General features: G+C 37.1%; 2 protein-coding genes across 3 annotated transcripts; one reads left to right on the top strand and one right to left on the bottom strand.

Moving 5' to 3' along the window:
- The first annotated feature begins 1650 nt into the window (after positions 1-1650).
- On the top strand, positions 1651-8702 carry SELENOP (selenoprotein P). 2 transcript variants are annotated; one of them, XM_009819852.2, is made up of 5 exons: positions 1651-1690; positions 3148-3351; positions 5135-5347; positions 7042-7159; positions 8055-8702. In XM_009819852.2, exons 2-5 carry the CDS (start codon positions 3161-3163, stop codon positions 8700-8702), a joined length of 1170 nt encoding a protein of 389 aa, XP_009818154.2. In that variant the 5' UTR covers positions 1651-1690; positions 3148-3160. The 2 variants fall into 2 exon arrangements, with proteins under 2 accessions (XP_009818154.2, XP_059689686.1); XM_059833703.1 differs by having other exon boundaries at positions 8055-8684.
- CCDC152 (coiled-coil domain containing 152) lies at positions 8662-23089 on the bottom strand. The gene is made up of 8 exons (XM_059833705.1): positions 23003-23089; positions 21944-22049; positions 14695-14763; positions 13570-13634; positions 11963-12065; positions 11119-11246; positions 10603-10689; positions 8662-10064 (listed from the first exon to the last, which is right to left on the bottom strand). Exons 1-8 carry the CDS (start codon positions 23087-23089, stop codon positions 9942-9944), a joined length of 768 nt encoding a protein of 255 aa, XP_059689688.1. The 3' UTR covers positions 8662-9941.
- Positions 23090-24231: the final 1142 nt, after the last annotated feature.

Raw genomic sequence — 24231 nt, 5'->3', positions numbered from 1 at the left:
AGTTAGCTGCTTCAACTCACTTTACTCTGTCTGGACCCTTTATTCTTCAGTATTTGTGAGCTGCTAGTCTCAGCAGCACTCAGTGGTATTACATATGGCTTATAGGCTCAACACTTGATAATCAAGCCTTGTGCACATGCCTCTCTACAAAGCGGGAAAAGAAATGGGAATGGAATACTGCTCTTTATTTGATAGTATCTCCACCTGTGTTGCAATAATTGGCAAGAGACCGTCAGTCACTACTGAGCTGCATTACATTCCTCTCCCTATTAATGGATCTGTACCTGCTTAATTTTTTTTTTTGGCTGCTTCAGTGCTTGTTTAGGAATTACAGACATAATGCATACCAAATACTTACCACCAGCCAATCTTGCAGGGCTTTATTAGCACTGAAAATCAACACCCTGTCCTGAGGCATGAGGCCCAGGTAATAATCTATCATTTGGAATAGTAAAGGACATCATCACTGTTATGAGGGCTTGGTTCCAACATGGCAAAGAATACAAGGATGTGTTTCCCTAACAATATAAGGAATGGGAGCACATTCCACCTTTTAAAAAAAATTCCGTCCCAGTCTGATATCTGTCTGTTTTCTGCATCGTGTCCTCCAAGACTACTGACTAAAATTTCAGATCTTTGTCCTTCTTTCCACTGACTTGAGCATAGGACTTCTACAGGATAAAACCCAAGGTTGGCAATTCCATTTCTCACACACAACCAGAAGCATAAAGCTCATCTGTGCAGGAGGCAGTCTCAGGCCATAGAACAAAGCAATATGAATCTCACCACCTTAAACTCTGGGGGCACACCAAGTTTTTAAACATTTATTTCTCCATAAGCACACGTAACATGTACATTGAAGGAAATCAAACTCAAGAAAACTGCTGCCAGAATAAAACAAGCCATGCATAAACAATTCTCTCACTGAGGAAAGACAGTAAAGAAAGTTTAACCTGAATGTCCACAGATACCTCAGTGATGATGGTGTTAAGAAAACATAACAGAGTAATATAGAGAGTTAAGTGGGTGTTGCCAACTGGTAGAGCTTCATGGTTTTCATGTAGGGATTTAAATGGCTGAAGATCTGGGCTCTAACCTTCAACGGGAGTTGATAAACTGGCAGGTTCTACAGAAGTAAGTTTTAAAACTGTGTATTGTAATCAAGAGCAGCTGGGCAAAAGGAGCTCTGTACTGCACATGCCCTCAGACAGGGTACACCATTCTCTAAGGCAAGTATCAGATAAAGCATATGAGAGCAAAACCTGCTAGCTCAGCATTTTTATACATTGAGAAGTACCTTCCCCCTCTCACTGTGGTTACCACTGTGTTCAGAAAATAATGACTCTTTGGCCCACCCCCCTTCTCTGACTGTACCACCACCTCCAGCTGACTGGGGTGACTGACAAACTCTATAATCTGATATTCAAAGTCGTTATATTAAAAATACCTTGCCGTTCTGCATGATAAATGGTTTCCACTTGGAATTAGTTACCGGAGAAATATTTTCGCTACTGTTGCTAAAGGGGTTTGCTTTGCTTGCAAGGTCGTTCAGAATAAGCTCCCTGAACTTTGAACCATATCTGCAAAGTGAGATAAACAAGAGCTGTATAAATACCAGAGCCCTTTTCCCCACACTGTTTTGTTCTGCAGCGGAGTTAAGCAGAGCTGCCAAGGAGGGGGGGAGGAAAGGGTAAGTGTGCTGGTTTTGCTATGAAAGAGCTTCATGACTTAAGATTTGGCAGAGTGTCTGCTTGCTTCTTTGGCTGAAAAGGCTGACTGTGGAAATTTCCACTGGAAACCAACTAGAAAGTTGAAATGCGAAGAGAAGTATAATTCAGAACATAGCTCTCATAAAGTTCACAGGGCGAGACAGCTGTTGCCGAGCGCTGTATGCCAGTGCTGCAGAAGGCTATAAAGGCATAGAAGGAAGTCATAGGAGGTTCATGAGTTTATAACGGATTCCTATAAAGGCGAGTGGCTTTCCAGATGTGTGGAAAGAGTAAAAAACTGGTCCTGCTGATATCTGTTGGAGCACAGTTTAATCTTCAAAGTGCTGCATCTAAAATGCTTTTGGTAGAACTGCAGAAAAGAAATGTTAGGGACAGACAGATTTCACAAATGATGTTGGCTTTGCAGCAGTTGGCTCTTGCTTTAAAAGGTCAATTATTAAAATGTGTTAATTTTTTTTTAATATGACAAGGTTGATGAAACTCATGTTATTTATCAGAACTTAGTGTTTCCAAAACATTCTGTGTTTACTGTCAGACTCTGCTGCAAGTGGTGAACTTATACAATTCCACAACCTAGGACAAGTTGGGGAGCAGTTTTATAATTTTATGTATTTCTCGATAACGGGTGTTTTCTGAACATATTAAGCCAAAATAATTATGTCAATGGAATCAAAGGAAAAGATAATTACAGAATTTCTCATGTGCTTTGATTTTCATAAACATTAAATAGACTAAGTGTGGGCAGGAGATTTTGTAAGATCTGGGGAACCTGAAACTCAATTTTCATTTCCTGTTTTTGCAAAATTGTTTCTAGAGCCTGCATTAAGAGATTTTTCTCAATAGGATCCAAGTACTACAGACTGGCTTGTACAAATCTTTTAAGTCTTTTTTTTTAATTTCTGCCAGGTTCTCTAATACTTGCTATGTACTGAAATGCACTGTTGGTGCAAGTACTTTTAAGTTAGTGGACTTACTCTGGAAACTGGAGTGAACTGGTCTAGATTCTTACTGATGTAAACTGGCTCAGCATAACTGATTTCAAAACACAAGAAATGAGGCCACTTTAAAATCACTGAAGTGTTAAAAACAATCAAGAAGAAATTACAAAGAGGAAGAACAACCTAGTCTGATTAGTAGCATTAGAAGAAAATCCAGTTACTCTGAACACTTACTTTTCGGCTGTTTACAGCAACAACAAAATACAACCAAAAAAAAAAAAAATCTGCCTATTTGCTATAGGGGAACTCCACTGCAAAATGAAAATAATATGATCAAGCAGTAAACAAGCTCAAATTTATTCTTAGAGTTTCTTTTTTAAGCTGAACGGAGCAATATCCTGCTGTGTTTTATTATGGGAATTTCAGAGTCAGCTTTGTTTAGGCATTGATCTAATTTTGTTTATTTTCTCTCTTTTCAGATAAAGCCCAGCCATGTGGGCAGGGCTGGGGCTAGTTCTGGCTCTCTGTCTCCTCCCAGGAGGAGGGACAGAGATCCAGAACTGCAAGGAGCCCCCAGAATGGCGTATTGGGGAGGAGAACCCAATGCTGAACTCTAGGGGCTCTGTGACAGTGGTGGCTCTCCTTCAAGCTAGCTGATACTTGTGCCTGCTGCAGGCTTCCAGGTAAGCACGAATCTCTTTCCCAGTTTTTGTTAAAACATTACTGGTCAATTTTTTAATGCCATCTGAGGATAATACATGTGCCCAACTACAAATGCACTCAATGAACTCTAGCTTCCTCAAATGTCGCCATCCCAGCTGGCATGTGTGACCCAGTCACTAGGTTAACTCTCAGCAGGAGCATTCTGTGCCAGTGGTTCAGATTCTTCATCTCTTGACTTAGTCCTGACTGACAGATCATCTTCTCCAGACCGTATTTAAAACGTCAAAGTATGATCAACTTGACATTAAGGAAACCTGAAACACATGAAAACCCAACAGAAACAGTTCCTCAAGAGCTATGCTTCAGTTAGCAAAGATAATTAATGTAGCAAAGGTGCTGAAGCCAAGAAACACCATAATTTTCTGACATGGCTAGAACACCTGAAATAGAATAGATCATGTGTTTCTTATGTAAGACCTGTAGGGGGAAAGGCAAATCAAAACATACACTTTTAATCTGCTTTCCCAGCCCCTGTTCAGAGGTCCTATATATAATAAAAAACATCCAGAAGATAAGGTAAAGTGGCCTTTCAAAAAATAGCTGAAGCATTCAAGGAAATCATCAGTGTTATATTTTTATACAAGACCTGGGGCATTGGTGCTCTGGTTTCTAGAACCTACTTTTGTGCAAATAATTAGGTATCATGACAGTAACAGCAGCAAGAAAATAATTTTGAGCTAACCCAAACAGGAATTGCATACAGGTCTTATCTTGGATTCATTTAGTGATTGTGAAATCATTTTGGTTTAAAAATTCGTAGTGCCAGTTTCAGAGCTTGATTTTAATCACTGTAATAACATCTTTGTTTCCCCCACAAGGCTGCATAACTTCATATTATAATAGTCTTTGCAAGTTTTTCAAGAACTGGATTTGAAAAAGTGGTGGTAAATCTCTGGCTCCATCAAAGTCAGAAGTGAGCTTTGTGGTTGGCTTTCAAGTTAATTGGGTTTGATTCTGTGCATTTTAGAAAGGTTTTAAAGAATCTTTCAAGCTTTAGACTATTTCCTGAAACTGAAAAAAAATAAGAGTTTTCTAGAGCAATTCAGTAGGAACGACACAACTGAAATGGAAAAAAACCCCACATCATGCAGCAAAAAAGCAGCTTGCTGTACTATAGAGCAAAGAAAGACTTTTGTGATGGGATGCCACAGTGGAAGACTAATAACTGCCAGCCAGGTCATGCACACATTCTATAGCCGTCCTTTTGACCCAGTTGCTGTAATATCCCTTTTCTGGCTATTATAGAAAATAGCCATGTCAAGAGGAGAGGGAGAGCTATCAGCCTTTTATTGCAGGTTTGCTTTCTTGATTATTCATCTTCTTGCTGTATTTACAGTATGCATTCTTTAACTAACTATTTGACCAAAACCTCAGCATTTAAATAAAGACATCAGATAAACTAACTGTGTTAGACCATGAAGAATGTGAAAGAACTGAAATAAAAAATATCACTGTATTCAGTCTGAAAACAGATGTGTGCTTTACTTAGTACTGCATTCTACTTACAAGGACATGACCCATGGCATATTAGCTGTTGTAGAGTCTGGTTTGGTGACAGTATAGTTGATAGTCACGGCAAATGGCAGGAATGTTTTAATAGTGTTACATTTTTGCCATTAAAACTAGGAGAAAATAACATTCACTGTAATAAAAGGAGATAGAGCGTATTAACTTTTGTGGAATGTGGCAAATCTTATGATTCTCTAATGATTTATGGTCTTGCTTCTTTACATTCTCCACTAGATTGGAGGACCTGCGAGTGAAGTTAGAGAATGAAGGACTGGTCAATATCTCGTATGTGGTTGTCAACCATCAGGGAACTTCCTCCCAGAGGAAATTCCACCTACTGAAAGAAAGTGTTTCAGACTCTATTACTGTCTACCAGCAAGATGAACAGCAAGCTGATGTCTGGGCTACCTTAAATGGGAATAAAGATGACTTTCTCATCTATGACAGGTCTGTGTTTAGAGGGGAACATAGGAAAATATTTGCATGTATTTAAAGTAATGCTTTGTATTATTTCATTGATTTGCAAATAACCTGATTACCTCACAATAAAGACATCATAATCAACTCCTCAGTTGTACCAAGTAAAGTACTTGCACTTTACTGGGAAAAAGAAGTTACAGAAGAAAAGTCTGCTTTTGCTTAAGTAAGTTTGGGACAAACAGATTTTTCTTTATAATTACTGTGGATTTAGATTAATATAACTGAGTATAGAATGTGATAGCATGATTCTGGTCTTATGCAAGTTTTATTTTCAGACAACTTCATTACATCCATGCATGTGAAAGTAGTATCAAATGAGAAAAGCTATCTGAGTTCTCATGAAAACATTGTGACCGGAGTTGTTGAAAATGGCATGTAGCCATATGGAAAAATTAGCCTTTAGGTGAAACTTAAAACTTTGGAAGAAAACAGCTTTTTCATCGTAGGATTCTGGGACATATATCTTCTGGCAAAACCAGTAATAACTCTTTAACTGAAATCCTGATTTTTCAGTTTTGATGTGATGGAAATTATTCAACAAGTACCTGCACTTTTAACATGTCCATCCTAATTACTATTATGTTACTATAACAAACATTCTCAGTTCATGCTGAATCATAATTAATAAAGAATTAGAAAGTTGCTCAACTTTGTTTTAGTAATATGACGAAATTGCATGAATTAGCGAAATTAGGTATGTGGGATGAAACTAGCACTGGAATGATCTTTAGAGAGTGATTGCATGTTACAGCAGCAAATACACCTAAGTATGGGAGGTTGCTGTCATATGACAGACAAAGCGAACAATGTTGTATGTAGTCTGTGGAGAGGCCCCAAAGCTGATGCCTGGCCCACAGGATTTGTAAGGTTGAACAGTTTTGTGCTGTCGGCACACAGGATGCACCTACAATATGAAATGGTTTGGCACTAGTTTGGCGATGATCCATTATGGCTCTAGGAATGTATGTCCTTATTGTGCCTTTACTGGCAATGAAGTTTTTGCCTGTTGCTGGTCCCCGACGTGCACTGCAGATATGTAGGGAGCTAAGGCTGGAAGACCGTGTGTTGACATTGCAGGTGGGGTACTTAACAAGGTGCGCTTGTCTACAAGTTGTGCATTTACTCCAGCTCCTTTGAATGTACCAGTTGCGTAGTCAAGCGCATACCAGAACACTCAAATAGGGGCAAATAGGCACCATAAAAATTCCCTCATGCACACTAAATCACTAATGCAGATGTACCACAGTGCACATTCCAATCAAAGTACACGTTATGTTGCATAAAAGCATTCTTTGTAAGGATGCAACAACCATGTAGCAATTTGTACCACTATGCAAACAGCCCTCCTCATTAGCAAGATAGGTCTGTAATGAGTGTACCTTTGCTAGTCTAAGTGCCACTAAACTAGAGGCTTCTGCCAGTGGAGTTGTTCTGTCAGCCAGAAATCATGCTTCACACTACTGACTGATGCAGTTGAGTGGGAAAACGCTTGTAAGGCAGATACCGGGTTTGCCTGTAAACTCCTTGGACAGACACCTTCTCCACAGGACTGTACAGTGTGGGTGGATTTATGTGAGTAAAGTAAGGTATGATAAGATGAGATATGTAATTTTAGGTATATATTTATGTATATGTAACCACAAAGTTCTTTCCCTCCTTAGATGCGGCCGTCTGGTGTATCATCTGGGTCTGCCCTATTCCTTCCTGTCTTTCCAATATGTAGAAGAATCTATTAAGATTGCATACTGTGAAAACAAGTGTGGAAACTGCTCTTACATGGTATTTCCTTGCTTCATTCTATATACACTAGGAAAGGAAAGTGGATTTGACTGGTACTTAAAAAAATTATTTCAGTGTGATTAATCCAAAAAGACATGATTTAGAATCTACACATTTCATGTCTCTTGACACAGAGCTTTTAAACACTTTTTCAAAGTGAATTAGATCTAATTTGTAATAGACTGAATATCTGAATTCCTGCCCTTGATAGAAGTGCAAATCATTATCAGAATCTAAATGCATTCTTGGAGGCTAATTCTGTTTCTGGAGTTATGTACAGCTAGTGAGCATTTAGCTATTCTAGTTTTGGGGGATGGGTAGGTACTTAAACAAACAGTATTTTTTTAAAACCTCAGAATCAAATCCGAGCTGATTTGAATTACTGTTCCTTTTAGTTTACATTTAAACACCATATACAATAGTTACTTTAAAAAAGTGGTAATACAAGGTGACAAATTATTATCATTATAAAAGAGGGGTAGCTCTGTTTTACGTATAACTAAAGATCAGAACTGTTTTAAGGATTATCAAGAAATGTACATGCATAGTCATGAAAGTTCAATGAGAAGAATAATTTTTGATCCCATCATACAGTTTTCCAGCTAAATGTAGGTCTCAGGCAGGTCAGATGTGGGATCCTAGAAAAAGAATACTTTTTATTAGCAATTACTTGAACTATAATTCCTAAAATTTTACATTAAGAGACCTGTCTAGTTATCAGCGGTGTTGTAAAACAAGGTTCTTTTTGACACGTTTGTCTCTTTCTTCAGCCAAGTAGCACAAAGAATTTTAAATTGGGTTTCAGATTCTGCAAAAATGTTAAGCTAATTAATATTTTATAATTGGTTTAATTAAATATAATGCCTTGTATTTAATGCAAGCTTCTATTTTGCAGGAACATGATATTGATGGTGTATGTGAAAACATCACTAAAAAAGCAGATGAAAAGCTAGCAGAGATAGAACCCACACCAACTGGTCAACATTCACATCACCACAACCTGCACAGACATAGACAACACCACCACCATCGGGAGAGCAGTCGTCATTCCAAAAATGAGAACCATCAGGCTCCTTCTGAAACTCAAAGACATCATCCTCACAGTGGTCGGCGTCATAGAGTTTTAGGCCGCACCAGACATGATCAGACAGGTAGTCATGAACATGTAGACACTGTTCCTCCAGGAGAAAGTGTGGAAATTACACAAGATAAAAAGCTATGAAAAAAAGGGAAGACCAGCTGTAAAAAACAGTTAACTTGAAATTGGCAGACAGCATCAGACTTAACTTCTAGTAGCTGATGCTGTCATTGTCGACACCTTTTGTTTGAAGAGCTAGGAAATTCTGTCACTTGACAGTGTCGTGGAGCACTTCCAAATTCTTGCAGGTGACATGGCCAGCTGTCAGCAGAGGACATCACTGAATCTTGACAGTGACGTCTGCTCACTGCTGCCTGACAGTCACCAGCAGCAGGAGCAAGTGAAACTAGTGACACCTGACAGTGACAGGAAAAAGCAAGAAACTGAGCCTGAAAAACAAACTAAGCACCTTAAAAATGCAAGGGAGCCCTACTAGCTAAATTCATATAGTTGCAAGAGTGGAAAAATTAACAGATTAAGTGTTTTTATTGCCCTCAATTAAAAATTATACTAAGACAGGTGTGTAGGGTTAAAATACTGCAAAGAAATAGAGTTCTAGAGCAGTGCTCTTAGGATTACACAATACCTGTCAAATTCCATCAGTGAAAAGCTTCATAACTTAAAGGAATTTAATTGACCTGTAGTTTGTTTTTCAGTTGCACTGGTAAGGTGTCTGCATTCTTGATTAATTTGTCTTTCTTGTTTCTCTTCTAACATTCTGCTTGCATTTGTGAGGACAGGAGCATAAACTATGACCTAGGGGCTCCTGTCTGATGTTTTGCAATCAAGAATAGAAGATAACCAAAACAGATATTTTAATCATTTTTTATTAAGAAAATGGAATATATTCAAAAGGTTTGGGGTTTTTTTTTCCTGACCTAGGGATACAAATTATGTACAAGAAAAGCTTATTCCTAAGCAACGTGCCAAAATAACTTTTTATCTCAAATGCAAGATACAAGCAGTAATTGCATTATTTTAAAGTAACAGATTTATATGCTTAACTTTTGTGGCCTAGCTATGGTATCAGGGTCCATTAATACATACTAGTACAGCTTGTAAAATCCCACTAAATCAGTAAGATTGTGCCTAAAGTGAGAAGCAGTGTTAACAACTCTTCATGCAGAATCAGTATCAAAAAGAGGGAGGGGTAGAACAAATTTAATCTTGGTTTAATGTTTATCTTTGTTTGTAGCAGTGCTGAATTTGATAAGTCTGTATTGATTAGTAAGGTAATATACCACATAAACTTGTATAACGTCTCTGTCTGTATCTTAGCATTCCTAACCTTTGATTAACTGAGTTGAAGTAAAAATATAGTTGTTCGAAGGATTCCTGGATGAAGAAGAGAATATTCAAGAAAGGAAAACTGCTTTGAGAGTGTACACCATAATTAATGAAGGTTTAATAGGGAAATTATTACTCCTACCAAACCTGAATCTTTTTATCGTGAATGCTGATTAGCAAGAAAGTAGTACTGAATATACACTGAACGCATGCCTTTGGAATGTTTGACAAGAGTGTTTTCAATAAAAAATATTCTGTATTTCTTCATGTTTTGTTTTCACTTTTAGGTGCACACTTTGAAATCTACTGTTGCTATTTCGCATTGTATGTGATACTGAAATACTTCATGTCATTTACTCAAAATCGCCTCCGTTTGAAGTGCAAGTCCTGGCCTTTATGAAGACGTTGCTCTAAGTCTCTTATGGTGTTTCGGAGAATTTCAATTTCCTTGTTTTTCTCCTCCTGGAGATGCTGCAGCTTCTGTAAAAATGCAAGCAAAGGCTTCATTGTTAAACATTGCATAGAATTATGTAACAATACAATATGCTATTGCTAATGAGAAATATTCTAATAAGAATATTTTTGTCAGTATTTGTATCACAAAATTATGAAGATGACCTCCCCAGAATCCTATTTTTGTGATGTCCCAAAGTCCCAAGCCTACAAAACCAATAATGTACATATAAATGACTGTGATACAAATTGTATGTAATTTCTATCTTAAGTTCCCAGGTTAACAATTCTGTACTAAAACCACTTCATATGTGGGCTTTTGTTGTTGAAGCCCAGCTGTATCAACATCAGTGCAAAGAGACGTGAAATTAGTTGTCTAGAGGTGGGAGGGATGTGTGGGAGAGTAAGATGGACCCATAAGGCATGAGATTCCACCCCCCACACACTCCTCCACTCCCAAAGTTTTGTTGCAGAACCAACACAGTAAAACCCCAGGGAACTGCTGTTTCAAACAGGCTGTAACAATATTTAGTATCTGCAGTCTACAGATTATTAAAGCACATACCCTTCGATAGATACTTTGGGGCAAGACGGAAGCATCTGAAAATGATTTTGTTGTTTTATTCTGAATTCTTGCTAATTTAGCATTGAACTGAGAGAATCAGGAAAAGACAAAACATTAAGAACCGACAGGAAAAAAAGTATGTTAAATAATACAAGTATAATTTTCACTTTTTTTTCCATTGCATTTTGTACCTGAAAGTAGTAATAGCAAGCTTATCTACTATATAATCCTAGGACAATAAAACTACAAAATTTTCAAAATAATTTCATTTAAAACAAGAATACAGCAAACTTCAGTCTCTCTATACAGTAAGTAGAACTCAATTCCTGAGCAGTAAGCGACTCAGATACCATTATGGAAGGGACTACATGTCACTGATCTTTGTAAAGACAATAGTTTTTTAAGCTTCCTAGATTACATCATATTACTTTGTTAAGTACTAACATTTTTCACTATAGTCTCTTCTAAGTGTACCCAATGCCCAACTGATCTTTAACTCAGCTTTGTAACACTTACCTCTATCTGCAGTTTAATTATTTCATTCTGCTTCTCTTCATTTTGAATTTTCAGCTGTCTAGTTAGCTCTAATATTTCCAGTTCTTTTTTCTCTCTCTGTTCTCTATACTCCTCTTCTTTTACTTCAACTAGTAACACAGTAGCACCAAACACAATGATTATAGAAGATGTTTAGATGGAAAAATAATGTAATTCGCTAAATTTTAAAACTTTCTTGAATAGCAGGTCAATATTTCATGGGAAAACAATTTCATTCAAGCAAATAACATACTTTAAAACTATGTGAAAACCACCCTGTCCCAGCCCTTAAGATGGAGTCTTTTTAAAGAAGCATCACGTTTTACAAAGTGTCTGGCTTTTTTCAGCTAAGTGGATGACCAAAAAATCCTACTCTTCAAGGCTATGCCAGTAATGGAAAAAAATAATATTGAAATGAGTTTTTTCTCACTGCGGTACTATTTATTTGTGAAAATAATGTCCTACTCTCCTGAGCATAGCTGGAACACTCTAACAGCAGTCTAGCTTATAGTTCAAAGCAATTTTCCAGTCAACACTTAACCCAAAATTTCATTCCTTCAGATTTTTAAGTCCAAGTTCCCAGTGTCTGTTCTACTAGTTTGGGAATTTCTGCTCATCCTGTATTGCTGTGCTATTGCCTCATTGCCACTGTCTACTCTCTTGAGCAAAGATAAAATTCAGTTAAACACTGCCCACTTGTAGCTTTCATGTGTTTCCACTAAGAAGTGGAACTTGTACTTGTACTTATCCTAGACGAAGTATAGCTCCTACCAGTTAACCACGTGTTTTACCCAATGCTATAGGATTCAGTCTCCAGAGAACTTACATTTTTTTCTTATATTGCAATTCAACTGTGTTATTTCTAATTTGTGGTCTTCCTCTTTGTTTTTAATTTCTATCATAAGTTTCTCAATCTGATCTTTATATTCCTGCAAATGTAAAAAGCTTCATAAAAATCTTGAGGCTTCTGTGCTCTAAGCCTTCTGCAAAGCACAACATTCATGTAAAAATGTATAGGACTCTGTAATTCAGTTCTTGTTTTATCCTTGATCTAGTAAATTCAAAATGTCCAGTTACTTCTTACACAACCTGGCTGACGTCCACAAATGAAAAATGTAGCAGATTTCATTGTATTACAGCTATCAGTTAATATAAAATTAGAAATTGTACTTATTAGGAGAACAGGCAAATGGAGAGGTGATATTCCTTTCCCCAATCCAGGATCTGATACAGTGCTGCAGGTAGTTAAGTGACTACAGTTTTACTTTTGTGGGTTTTTGACTGTAAGATTGTATAACAAAAACAGTATTTGAAGTATGAATTTTGTTAATATTGCTTATACCAAGGATTCCACAACTTCATGCTGGCAGCAGTAGAAACATCGGTGATAGCAGTAGTGATGCTGGTGGCACTGGTACTCAAGTGAAGTGTTTGAGCATGCCTATTGTAAGTTTGCTCCAATAACTGCTCCATAATTACCAAGGAATGGGCTGTAGCTGCCAATGGAGAGGTGCTTACTCCAAAGCTCTTGTCAGAGTCTTCTGACAAGGTAGATCGCCACTTGCCAGACCAGTGCTCAGAGACACTCACAAAGACAGTTACTGATTGGTGGTAATACTATATACAAACATAGTCAAGCAAATGCCTTCAGAACGACAGTAGGAAGTTCCACCATGCCTATACATGTTTATAATGTATAGAATCAGAGTTTTCTCATGTCTTTCAGAAGACATTGCTTATTTTATTCCCAAACTGTCAAGATAACAGCTCTATTGGTATAAAAATTTAATTTTAACTCATAGTACAAACACAGGTGAAAAAAATCAGTAATGAGATTCCTAGTCCTATACAGGTAACAGATCTCCAGTATTAGCACAGAGAATTAACGCAATTTGTGACTAGCCCTGCTGGTGTTACCTCCTTTCTAAAAATGAGTGGCATAGATAGAAAATAGAGAGATGGCAAGTGGAACTTACTGAGACACAGATAAAAAGTAGAGACCTATTATCTTTGTAGCATTTACTCCCAAAGAAGCTATAGATCCAATTGAGACAGTTCTTGATTCTCTGGCAGTACAGTAGGCATCGTGAATATCAAAACCTTATTTCCACACAAAAATGTATTTTAATGCAAGGGATTAGATTTTAGAATGTAAAGTTGAATTTAAAGCTAAACACAGCTAAAAAAACCAAGTGCATTTTAGATTGAGCCAGAGTTCTCAGCATTTAGTAGTTTTGACCTCTTAGTCCCTCTAACACATTCTCATATTGATGTCATGAAAGCAACTCTTCTCTTTTTACACATGATAAATGTTAGGAAAAGTGCAACAATAATGGTATCAGTAGCAAACCCAAGAATATAGAGATATATGAACTACTACCACAGAGATAAAATATTATTCCTTTACGTAAAGAATCATCATTTGTGACGTACCTGTTCGCAAGCCTTTAATTTCTCTTCTAAGATGTGAATGGTACCCTTCAGTCTATCATTTTCATCTGTGTCAATAAAAAAATATACGATACACTAAAAAGGTCATTTTGACAATATTATTAGCATGAAAGCAGAATAAGGAAATTACTTTCATTCTTTGAATTGTCTGAAATTCAAGAAACTTTTTTGTAGACATGATAATCATCATTTAGAGAACTACATAATCTCAGTCTCTATTTTTTTAACAAGAAAATTCATAGTTTAATCATAGTATTTGCCTGGTATTACTACTCTGAACTGTCTTTAGCCTTCTGGTAACTGATGCATTCAAGAAAATCTAGATGCAAAGTTCTTTGGCTCAGAAAATAAAAGATTATTATCATGGCTACAACAGTTTCGAAGTGGAAGATGCAACTTTTTAAGAACTTGTTTCCCAAAAAGTAGAAGGTAGTATCTCAAAACAAGAATTTAGAAAAAAAAAAGATAAAGGGGTTTTTTATTATTAAAAGTCACTTTGAGTATTAAAAGCAGCCATATACTTCCAATTTTTAGAGGTTTCTTAATATTTATGCTAATATGCCTTGAACACACAATGGGTGTAAAATGAACTACATGGTGTACAGCTAAACTGTGGTATAAAGAGATAGTGAATATTATTTTAAAATAGCAATGAGTAATTGTCAAGTATTTATGGATAATAGCTAAATTTTAATAACATTACACTGAGGATTAAGACTCTTTGGTTTAACAAAGTGATAAAAACTATGCATAAATGCTTTAATAGACTACAGTCCAACAGTTGAATGATACTTTCTCACTTTTTGTAAAATTGCCTGTGCTATGCCGAAATAAATTTAAAGCCCAGCTATTGATTACAAAAAACCTCACTGAGACAGAACTTCTTTTACATGTGGATTCTAAGTAGGATAATAGCAATAGACATTTATTAAGCATATAGACCACCAAAATCTGCACAGGATTGATTTTAGACACATTTTTTTCCTTTCTGTTTGGCTGCCAGTGAGCTTCTCTCTCTGAAAAAAACAGTAAATATCAACAAAAAATTTAAATGCCTGCTTATTCCAAATTACAGTATAGTATATTTAAGAACAGCTTTGCTTTTACCTTTCACATTACACTGGTTCTCAATGGTTTGTGTTAGACCCCTTATCACATTCTGTAGAGTAGTACATTCTAAAAGAAGTGAAAAATCCAGTATTTTTGAATAATCTCTTCACTATTTTAATTTTATATTTTGTTTATAAACTTTTCTCAAATATTTTATAATAATCTTGATTCAGTATTAGTCTAAGTCTTCTTACTGACTATACAAATAACTCAGATCATTATTACATGGTTACTGCTTAATTTTAGCTTTTAGCTTGATGATAGATTAAAAACAATTTTATTAAGCAATACGAACAATTTCATAAAACTATTACATTTTTGTTTTGAGACAGAAAATAAGGATGTTATTTTTTTCTGGGCAATAATGTAAGTTTTCCATATCAGCATTCCAGCAATTTGATGTAATTAATGAAACTGAGACTTACTGTGCTGACAGCTTTTTTGCCAAGATTCTTTTTAACAAGACCAACATTATCCACTCATCACAGTTTCTTACCCCCTTTTCGGTGCATATTAACATTCATCTTGTGGCTCAACATAAACTTGAAGAGATTCAGAATATGCTACTATATCCCCATTATCGCATTTTAAACAAAATAATTAAGTGTGTGTGTATGTATATATATGCAACTTTTTATCAGCTTACATATTTATATTTCATAATTTTATTTTTGTAATTGTATTTTTAATATTTGAATGCCATATGGACTGCCTGTAATATAAAATGTAGTTTTCATTAAATATTATTTTTATCCCTTATGTTCCTTGTAACCTTATCAGAAAAGTTACAAAACATTCAAAGACTGGAAAGACAGGGGACACTAAAACTGAGGTTGCTTGCTCTTAAACTTTTTTCTATTTCCAGAGTAGAACTGCATTTCTTAAGTGGCTTTTAGCTTCTGCAACAGATCAAGTACACTAAATAAGTTACTCATCTCAGAAGACCAAAGCTCTGTTGAAAATTGTAGCTGCTATAATTAAAGACTGCATTACAAATAATGGAGTCAGGATGATGAATTAAGATCACAGCTCAGAGATTCAGTTTTCCACTCAATCTTTTTGACCTTTAGTCTATTCTTCCATCAAGTCCACTTTCCATGCAGCTGAGTACGTTAGCCAGCTGTATTCTCCCGTTCCATGCTTCCAAAAAACCAGTAGAGGGAGCACGAACAGCACAGAAACATTGCCTGCCCACAGTTCCTGTACTGGATCAAAAGCATTTGTGGAAAAATCCTATTCAAAGTTGGAAGCACTAGGTTAGCATGCCCATTTGTACCAACTACTTCTACTACAAATTTTCTCCCATTCGAAAATGTATGGAAATAAACCCAAATGCTTGTAATTCGTGCACAAATTGGAAAGACATCTATGCATTTGAATAAACAATAGGAGAGCAGCTAGTCTTACAATGAATCACAGTATTTAAGTGCAAGCCACTCTTTTGGCCAGTCCCAAGAATAGCTGCTTATCTTTCTTATCTTTAAAGGGCATATCTTGGCAAATCCCTTATGTAATTACAGTTGCGACTGGAAAAAATTACTGGGAACCCACAAGTTTTTCTCACCTACATTGAAGAAGAAAAAGCAAAATTTTGCTAAGTGGTTGCAGCTTTGCGGATCACTGGCGTAGCATCCATTATGGATTCTGGTTCGTCCCTGTAAAGAACACTCCCTATACGCAGCAAGACTGAACAGCCTAAGTGCTCTTTTTCCATGTTTAATGTCTATAATTTTCTGTAGTTTCTTCCATCTGCATTTATAGTTGAAGCTATTGACTTTTTTAATAGGGCAATTACATCAACCACTTTTTCCTTTAACACATTTGAAACACTTAGTCAACAAATATGCAATCCTGAAGATGCTAAATAGAGCCACCATAGACAATAATGCTTTCTTTTTAAAAACTACAGTAAATTTTGGTTCAGAATTGTAGCCTGCACCGCAAGAGTTCATTTAGTCACCATAGAAAACGTTTAGGAGCAGAAAACAAGAATGCCAGACTTGCGTCTGTCTTAGTGTAAATCATCTGCAATGATTTACACTAAACAAAAACTGTGGTCCTGAATCTCACCTTTGTTTAGGAAACAATGTATCAAGACAAAACAAAGCTTGTTTATGACCTTTCAGAACATGTATACACTTGCCCAGTTGCTCATATTTTCCCACAGTATCTTTGGTTAAAGTGTTTTAATCTCCTCTCTCCCTTGAGCTTTAGAAGTTTTCCTCCTTCCTTTGCATTTCTTCCAGCACTCCCACTCTTCTTTAACCTTAAACAGTTCTAGAGAGAGAATGCTGGCAACCAAGGTATCAAGGAGCCCTCAGGTTCTCACTTAAACGCTTGTTGGAGATTTCTTGGGGTGTGAAATGCTATTCCTATTTCTGTTTCTCATACTGGCAAAGAGTTCTTCAGCCAGGATAAATTTCCACTTCCTCCACACTACCACCCCTAGTAGCCACAAACCCTTCAGGGTAGGTGGAACAACAGCCTTTCCTTCCATAGTGCTCTTTCTCTCTGCTCCTCTGCTGTAAGAAACATGTTTATTTGGAATCATATGTGAACCATTCACCAGCATGTGGTCTCCTGTTTTTCCCTTAGCTGTTATGTGAATTGCTTTGTGGTCTACTGATAAGCCTTATATTCTAAGGCTGAGTTGTTTACCTATCCTGTAAATTCATTTGCTCTTGTGTTAAATTCGTAACAGGATGAACTTGAGAATGCTCTTCAACTTGAGAGTGTACATACACTAAGATTGTATGTTGACACTGTTCATCAAGAAATTGATGCAACTGTCCAAACCCAGCAATTCCAGTTGCCTTTGGACCAACTCTTCAAATGATAGTGTTAGGAAATGTGGCTGAGCTGGGTTCTGGGAAGCAGCTTGGGACATAAGGGTAGGAGAAATATTTTTTCCCAAGCCACTGTTGGCCATACGACTGTATAAAAGCCATTCTCACAACCAGAATCTGTTGGAATAACTGTTGCCAGAGTAAGAAAGGAAGTATCAGTGCCATGTTTCCTCCCTTGCATCTTCTCCAGTTCTGCACAGGATCCTTCTACAACCCCATCAATAATAAAGAGTGGTTTTTTTAATCCCACAGTGCTTTGACTTTCAAAAAGGTTTTACAAAGAATTGAACTATTAGATGCAACACCTCTAGCGCTTTCATTCTGAATACACAGTATGCTATTAGCCCTTCTGAAAGGTCAATGTTGCAGGTGAATTTGATAAAGGTGCAAAGACCATTCTATTCATTTCAAAAAGAAAAAGCGAAATGCTTTAGAAACATTATATACTTACTATAATTTATAATCACTACACCAACCATAATGTCCTTTTGAAATACTTTTAACGTTACAGTCTCTGCTGATCTCCAGTAACATGGTAACTGTTTACCTGAAGATTCCTCTGACAGCATCTACTGCAGATTACGGCAATTTCCTGCCCAAGAGGGTTTGTGAAACTCTGCTCTCTGATCACCATTAATGAATACAGTTCAAAAGTGTAAACTTATAAACACTTCATGCCATGATACTTGAAGTGTTTACCTTATTGGTAAGCACATTAATCTAATAGAACAGCCATGACAACTGTCTTAATTTCTAAACACATTCTATCCCTTTGGCATCTCTCATTTACCTTTTACTTCCTTATCATCAAGTAGCTTTCGGAACCACCTTTTGGATGTCCCATGTAGTTCCAAGTTCCTGCTTGTCACTTTTTTCGTTACTGCTATTAACAGGTCTGCAATCTCTCTTACTCATTGACCATTATCCTTGGTTTCCAACAATTCTGCCTTCTATCTATATCTGTACTAATTTCTACAATTACCATAATCCAATATTATTGAGATTTGTTTTTTCCTGACTATCCCTGCTGCTAAAACTTTAGTTCATATTTCATGCTGTTTGCTCTGGTATTTTTACTTGGACTTCTACCATCCACATTTTTTTTTTTCCCATCATGTGTTTCAAAACAGCTCCAGAGGTCATTCTCTTCAGTTATATCGGCATAACTATCTCCTCAAATCATTTCACTCTTCTCTCATTGAAGTGAGGCACTACTATTTACAAAGCTCAAATCTCTCTTCTGACTCTCATCTATTTTCAGTCATTCTACTTCCACAGTCCTTGTTGCAGTCACCCCAGCTGCTCCCATTTCCCGTGTTGTATCTTTCACTTTCTCTGCTATCTTTCATCCCATAAGTTTTATGGTAAGAATAATTTCTTCTTTTTGTCCACCTTTTCCTTTCCCTTCTTAAAATCTATTTTGTATAAACCCCCTCCTCTCTGTTTTTGTAAGTAATGAAGCCTCTTGATCTGTTTCTGAGTGACTGTCCTACATCGTCTTTTGTGCTTAGAAGAGAAACAAATGGCTTTAATAAGTCAGAGCAAAGCTCCATCCAGTTCAGCGTCCCACTTCACAATACCCAGAAGATGATACTTCAGGAAAGAGGAAAAAAAAACTGGATAAACACTACCCTTAATATATCCTCTCAGCTTCCAAAATACAAGAATAAGGGAGACCTGAGTGACAGGTACTGTCTTTGTGTTTAACAAATCTGTTAAGTTTTTTTACATGAATTTTTCTAATATTTTTTGCACTAATCTATACTTCTGTTATTCACAAGCTTCTGCGGAATTGATTTAACAACCTTATTTTGTAATGTATGGAAAAGTTCCTCCTTTTGTTTGCTTTAAATCAATCAACAAGTTTGATTTCCTTCTAGTTCTCTTATTACATTAAAGACTGAATATTGATTCCCTAGTCACTTTCTCTATGCCATTCATAATTTTACAGCTATGAGTCATATCAGCTCTATTCTTTCTCTTTCGTCAGAAAAGATTCCAGTCAACTTAAGTCTTTCTTCAGATGTTCCAAAGTTGTGACCAAACCTGTGAGGCCCCCCAAGTGCATTCTCCCCCACCCACCAACTGTACAGCTGGTGATCTTTAAAAACGCTGTTTGAAGAAAGCTGGAAGAAGACTCAGAAATGGCTGCCCTTCCTTCCCTTGGGAGCTGCTTTTAAGCTGAGGCTTTTGCCCTTGGCCTACCTTCAACTACGCTGCAGCTGTGTTGCAGCTGCATACCATGTAGATCTAGACCCTGGTCATGACCTAGGGAGTGACTTCCTGGCTTGATTTCAGACCTGCCTCATCCTATGAACCTGCTAGTGATCACTAGACCACGTCTGGCTCTTGTTACCATTTCTGGAGCTGATCCTGACGCAACCTCCTGTCTTGACCTTGGACCTGCTCCATCACTACGTACTTGTTTGGTAACATGGACTTTTGGCTGACCCTGGCAGCCCTCTCTGGGCCAGCCCTGCACGGGTATGGTGGGAGTGAGTCTCGGCTGGTGAAGCCCCTACCTCTGTGGGCCTTGTTACATGATTGGTTCCTGATTCCCTGTCCCTTGCTCCTCCTTGACAAGACCAAACCTTGCCAGCATCTCTGTTATCTTTTCTACTTTTGGTATGTCTGGTTTGAAACGTGGGGATCAGAATATTATATGAAAATCACAGACTTTACAGGAACATGATGTTTGTTTCTCTATTTCTTCCATAATCATGCCTATCACTGTCTTTGCTTCTTTGACCAGTGATATTTTCAGAGAACTGTCCAGAAGCACACCAAGATCTCTTTCCTGAGAAGCAGCCAACTAGAGCCAACCACTGTTTATCTAAAATGCCTCCCATATGCACTGCTACTGGTTTTCATCTCCCCTTTTTATCACTTACCATTCTGTATCGTGAGATTCTTAGTACAACTGCATAGATTAGCATCATTAGCAAACTTCACTCGCTTAGTCAATAGCTTTTCCAATTAATTTCCAATTATGCTAAATTATTCAAGTCCCAGCAAACATCTAAGTGAAACCAACTGGCAATCTCACTCCAGCATGAAACTAAGTTTATTCCTACTCTGTTTCCTAACTTTTAGCAAGTTGACTTGTCAGAGACCAAAGTTCTACAAAAAGATGCACCTTTCAGCAACCCTACAAACTACAGAAGAATAAGCAACCATGAATCTATGCTAAGTACTAGATATTACGATTGTGACGACAAGGTTGAATGCTTATAGGTAAGAATGAGGGGGAAGGCTAACAAGGCGGATATCCTGCTGGGTGTCTGTTATAGACCACCCAGCCAGGACGAAGAAGCTGACAAAGCGTTCTACAAGCGAACGGCAGAAGTCTCACAGTCACAAGCCCTTGTTCTTGTGGGGGACCTCAACCACAGCAGAGAGGAAACAGTCCCGGAGGTTCCTGTAGTGTGTGGAAGATAACTTCCTGACACAGCTGGTAAGGGAGCCTACCAGGGGAGGTGCCCTGCTTGACCTGCTGTTTACAAACAGAGAGGGTCTGGTGGGAGAAGTGATGGTTGGAGGCCATCTTGGGCTTAGCGACCATGAAGTGATAGAATTGTCAATCCTTGGCCAAGAAAGGAGGGGGGTCAGCAAAACCACTACGATGGACTTCCAGAGGGCAGACTTCGGCCTGTTCAGGACATTGGTTGAGAGGGTCCTTTGGGATACAGTCCTGAAGGGCAAAGGGGTCCAGGAAGGCTGGGCTTTCTTCAAGAAGGAAATCTTAAAGGCGTAGGAGCAGGCAGTCCCCATGTGCCGTAAGACGAGCCGGCAGGGAAGACGACTGGCCTGGCTGAACAGGGAGCTTTTGCTGTGACTCGGGAAAAAAAGGAGAGTTTATCACCTTTGGAAGAAGGGGCAGGCAACTGAAGAAGAATACAAGGACCTCATTAGGGAGACGCCTGAATGGGAAAGGTAAACATCTGGGCACAAGAACATCATCAGGTGTACTAAGCTTATCTGATTCTCTCCCTCTTTCCCTGCCAACACATTGTTTCCCTGGGAAAGGAGATAACACAATCAAAAAAAAAAAAAAAGATTAAGAGGGAAAAATGAAAGAAAATACAAAGGGGAAGTTTTTCTTTCATAGGTACTGCATGCACTCAAAAATCTCTTAAAGTGGATTGATATTAACATCAGCTGGAAAATATTTACTTTAATGCAGTTCTTAAGATATGTTTGTGCATTAAAGTTATATTGTTTATCCAAATGATATGGAGTCCATTACATGACTCAAAATTAAGCATGACTGTTTTTCACACAGTACCTTAGATCTTTGCTATTTTATTTTTGCATTTTATATGACTGAAAACAATGGAAATATTTCTCAGAACTTCCTGAATATATGCAAAAACCATACCATTTTTTAAAAAATAACTTACCTTCTTTTTCTGATTCCTCCTTGGATTGGCTTAATGTTAACAACCTGTTACATTTTTCCAGCTGAAGAACCAATAGGTTATTTGCTTCATTAATTTCTGATATCTTCTAGAAAATTGGAAAAAGACTGAAGTTATATTAATATATTTTGATTTAAGTTTTAAATCTTGAGATTTAAATTAATATAAAACTTAACAATTTCACAACACTGCAGTCACAAAGCTGTATTATTTGCCATTCTGGAAATTCCGTTATAGAGAAAAAAGATGCTAGACTTGAGCGCCTGTGCTACAGCGAGTTTTCCCTGCAGAACTAAGAATGCCAACCTACGTCACTAGTTATGAACTGGTTTCTTCTCAATTCTGTATTCCACAGTCTGAATCAATCCTCAGCAAGGTTCTTTCTACTGCTTTGCATATAAGGCCATCAATGCCCTCGCTGAGCACCAGCATGAGTAATGGTTATGGCATAGTATGTTTGTTCCGTGAGAAGTGCTAAATTTATTTCAGGGGCACCTTTTATATTATCTCTAGTATGGATTTACTGATCAGGAAGTCACCAGAGAGCGGGCCAACATGAGTCTAACAAGAAATACAGTATGGATTTTCCTCAGTGGATCAGTCTTTTAAGAACTGACACATACATAAAATAAAGAGAGCTCAATGCATATGGAATATAAGAACAGATGCTCCTGCTATGGTGATGAGATTTTTCTATAACAACGAACAATTTCTGAAATCATAGTCTGTCTAATACTGTTATCTCTAATAGCAGCTTCTGATACAAAGGGTGACTTCCACGCTTTTCCTGAGAAGCCAAAATTGCCCTCCACACCATTAAAATTCTAGCATAGAAACAAAGGCTTCTCAGACTGCACAGAAGTCACTCGTATCGCTCTGAGAGACAGTCAATACAAATACTTTCCAAAGTTGGTATTACAAGGCATATTAATAAGAATAAGCTGATACCACTTAGAAGAAATTTTCACTTAAAAAGCTTATTAAAATGTCACAAAATATTTCTAGATAGTAGTTTCAACATTTTTTAGCTTCTTCACTTACCTTTTCTATCTCTGAGAAGTTATCTAAGAGTTTATCAAGGTTCACCACACTGATTTTCTTCATAGTTTCTTCATGTCTGTGATTCATTTATTTCTGGACCATATAATACAGTGATCACTGTATATATAAGAAAATAGATCTATTAATTCATATATTTCTCATTCATACTATGTCAAAAGATTTCATGTGCACAAATGTAAGCAGAACAGAGAACACTTTTTCTTTTTAATTAAAACTATTCTTGCATGTGAAGCTAAACTTCAACCAACCTAAGATCTTGCATTTCTAGGAAACACAATGAATGTCAGAAAGCCCAAGCAAAATCTATCAAACTGTTATATGATATAGTTGAATTTAGAATTTTTTGCTGGAATTAAAAAATAAACCTGAATCCCCTTCCATAGTTACCTAAAAATATTAGTGGTCTGCACAGAGGATGCTTTTAAAACATATGACCAATTTCTCTTTGGATACGCTGCTACAACAGACTGGTCTGGCTGTCCTCGCTTTAGAGTAGGAAATTCAATTAATTGAAAGAATTACTCACTCTCTACTCTGTGTATTTTAGAGGCAACAGATGAAATTTTGTTAAGTTTGGTTAACTTAAAAAATGTTACTTAAGTAAATGAGATTTTACCACGCACACATTAATGCAGGATCTAGATCTTTTACCTGTTTAGATGCTTTAATATTTAACTACTCAGGCTTCAGGTTACTTACACATTTTCTTATAAACAATTTGCATTAACATCAGTGATGAGACACTGCAGCACATAAACCTTACCGTATGAGTAAAAAGACAGTATTTTGAAAAGCACCCATATAATTCCAGATTATTAACACAATTCCTATTTTTAGTAGAAATTCTACTTACAGAATCTTCAACACACATTTGCAAGGTGGGTTGGAAAGACACAACATGAATGTTTCTAAAAATATTGAAACTACCTCTGAACATCAGGCTCCATGAAACAAAAATTCCCATACCAGATAAACCATGTGTTCCACACAAAATCATCACTTCTACGTGGTAATGTGTGAATTGCCTTTTTACAAATAACGAAAAATTGCAATGAGAGAGATGAACCAGAAGTTAGAATGTGTGCACTACCCAGAAACTGAATGGACTTCCAGAGAGAAATACTTACAGTAACGTTAGGCGGAAGTAGATATGTAAATGAACAACTACTAAGTGGGAACCAAAGTTACATAACAGAATTATTTTCTCA

Source organism: Gavia stellata, chromosome Z (genome assembly GCF_030936135.1).
Source record: "Gavia stellata isolate bGavSte3 chromosome Z, bGavSte3.hap2, whole genome shotgun sequence".
In the NCBI taxonomy this organism is placed as follows: Eukaryota; Metazoa; Chordata; class Aves; order Gaviiformes; family Gaviidae; genus Gavia; species Gavia stellata.
The sequence above is the reverse complement of the archived record's forward strand: the minus strand, read 5'-3'. Positions and strand labels throughout refer to the sequence as shown.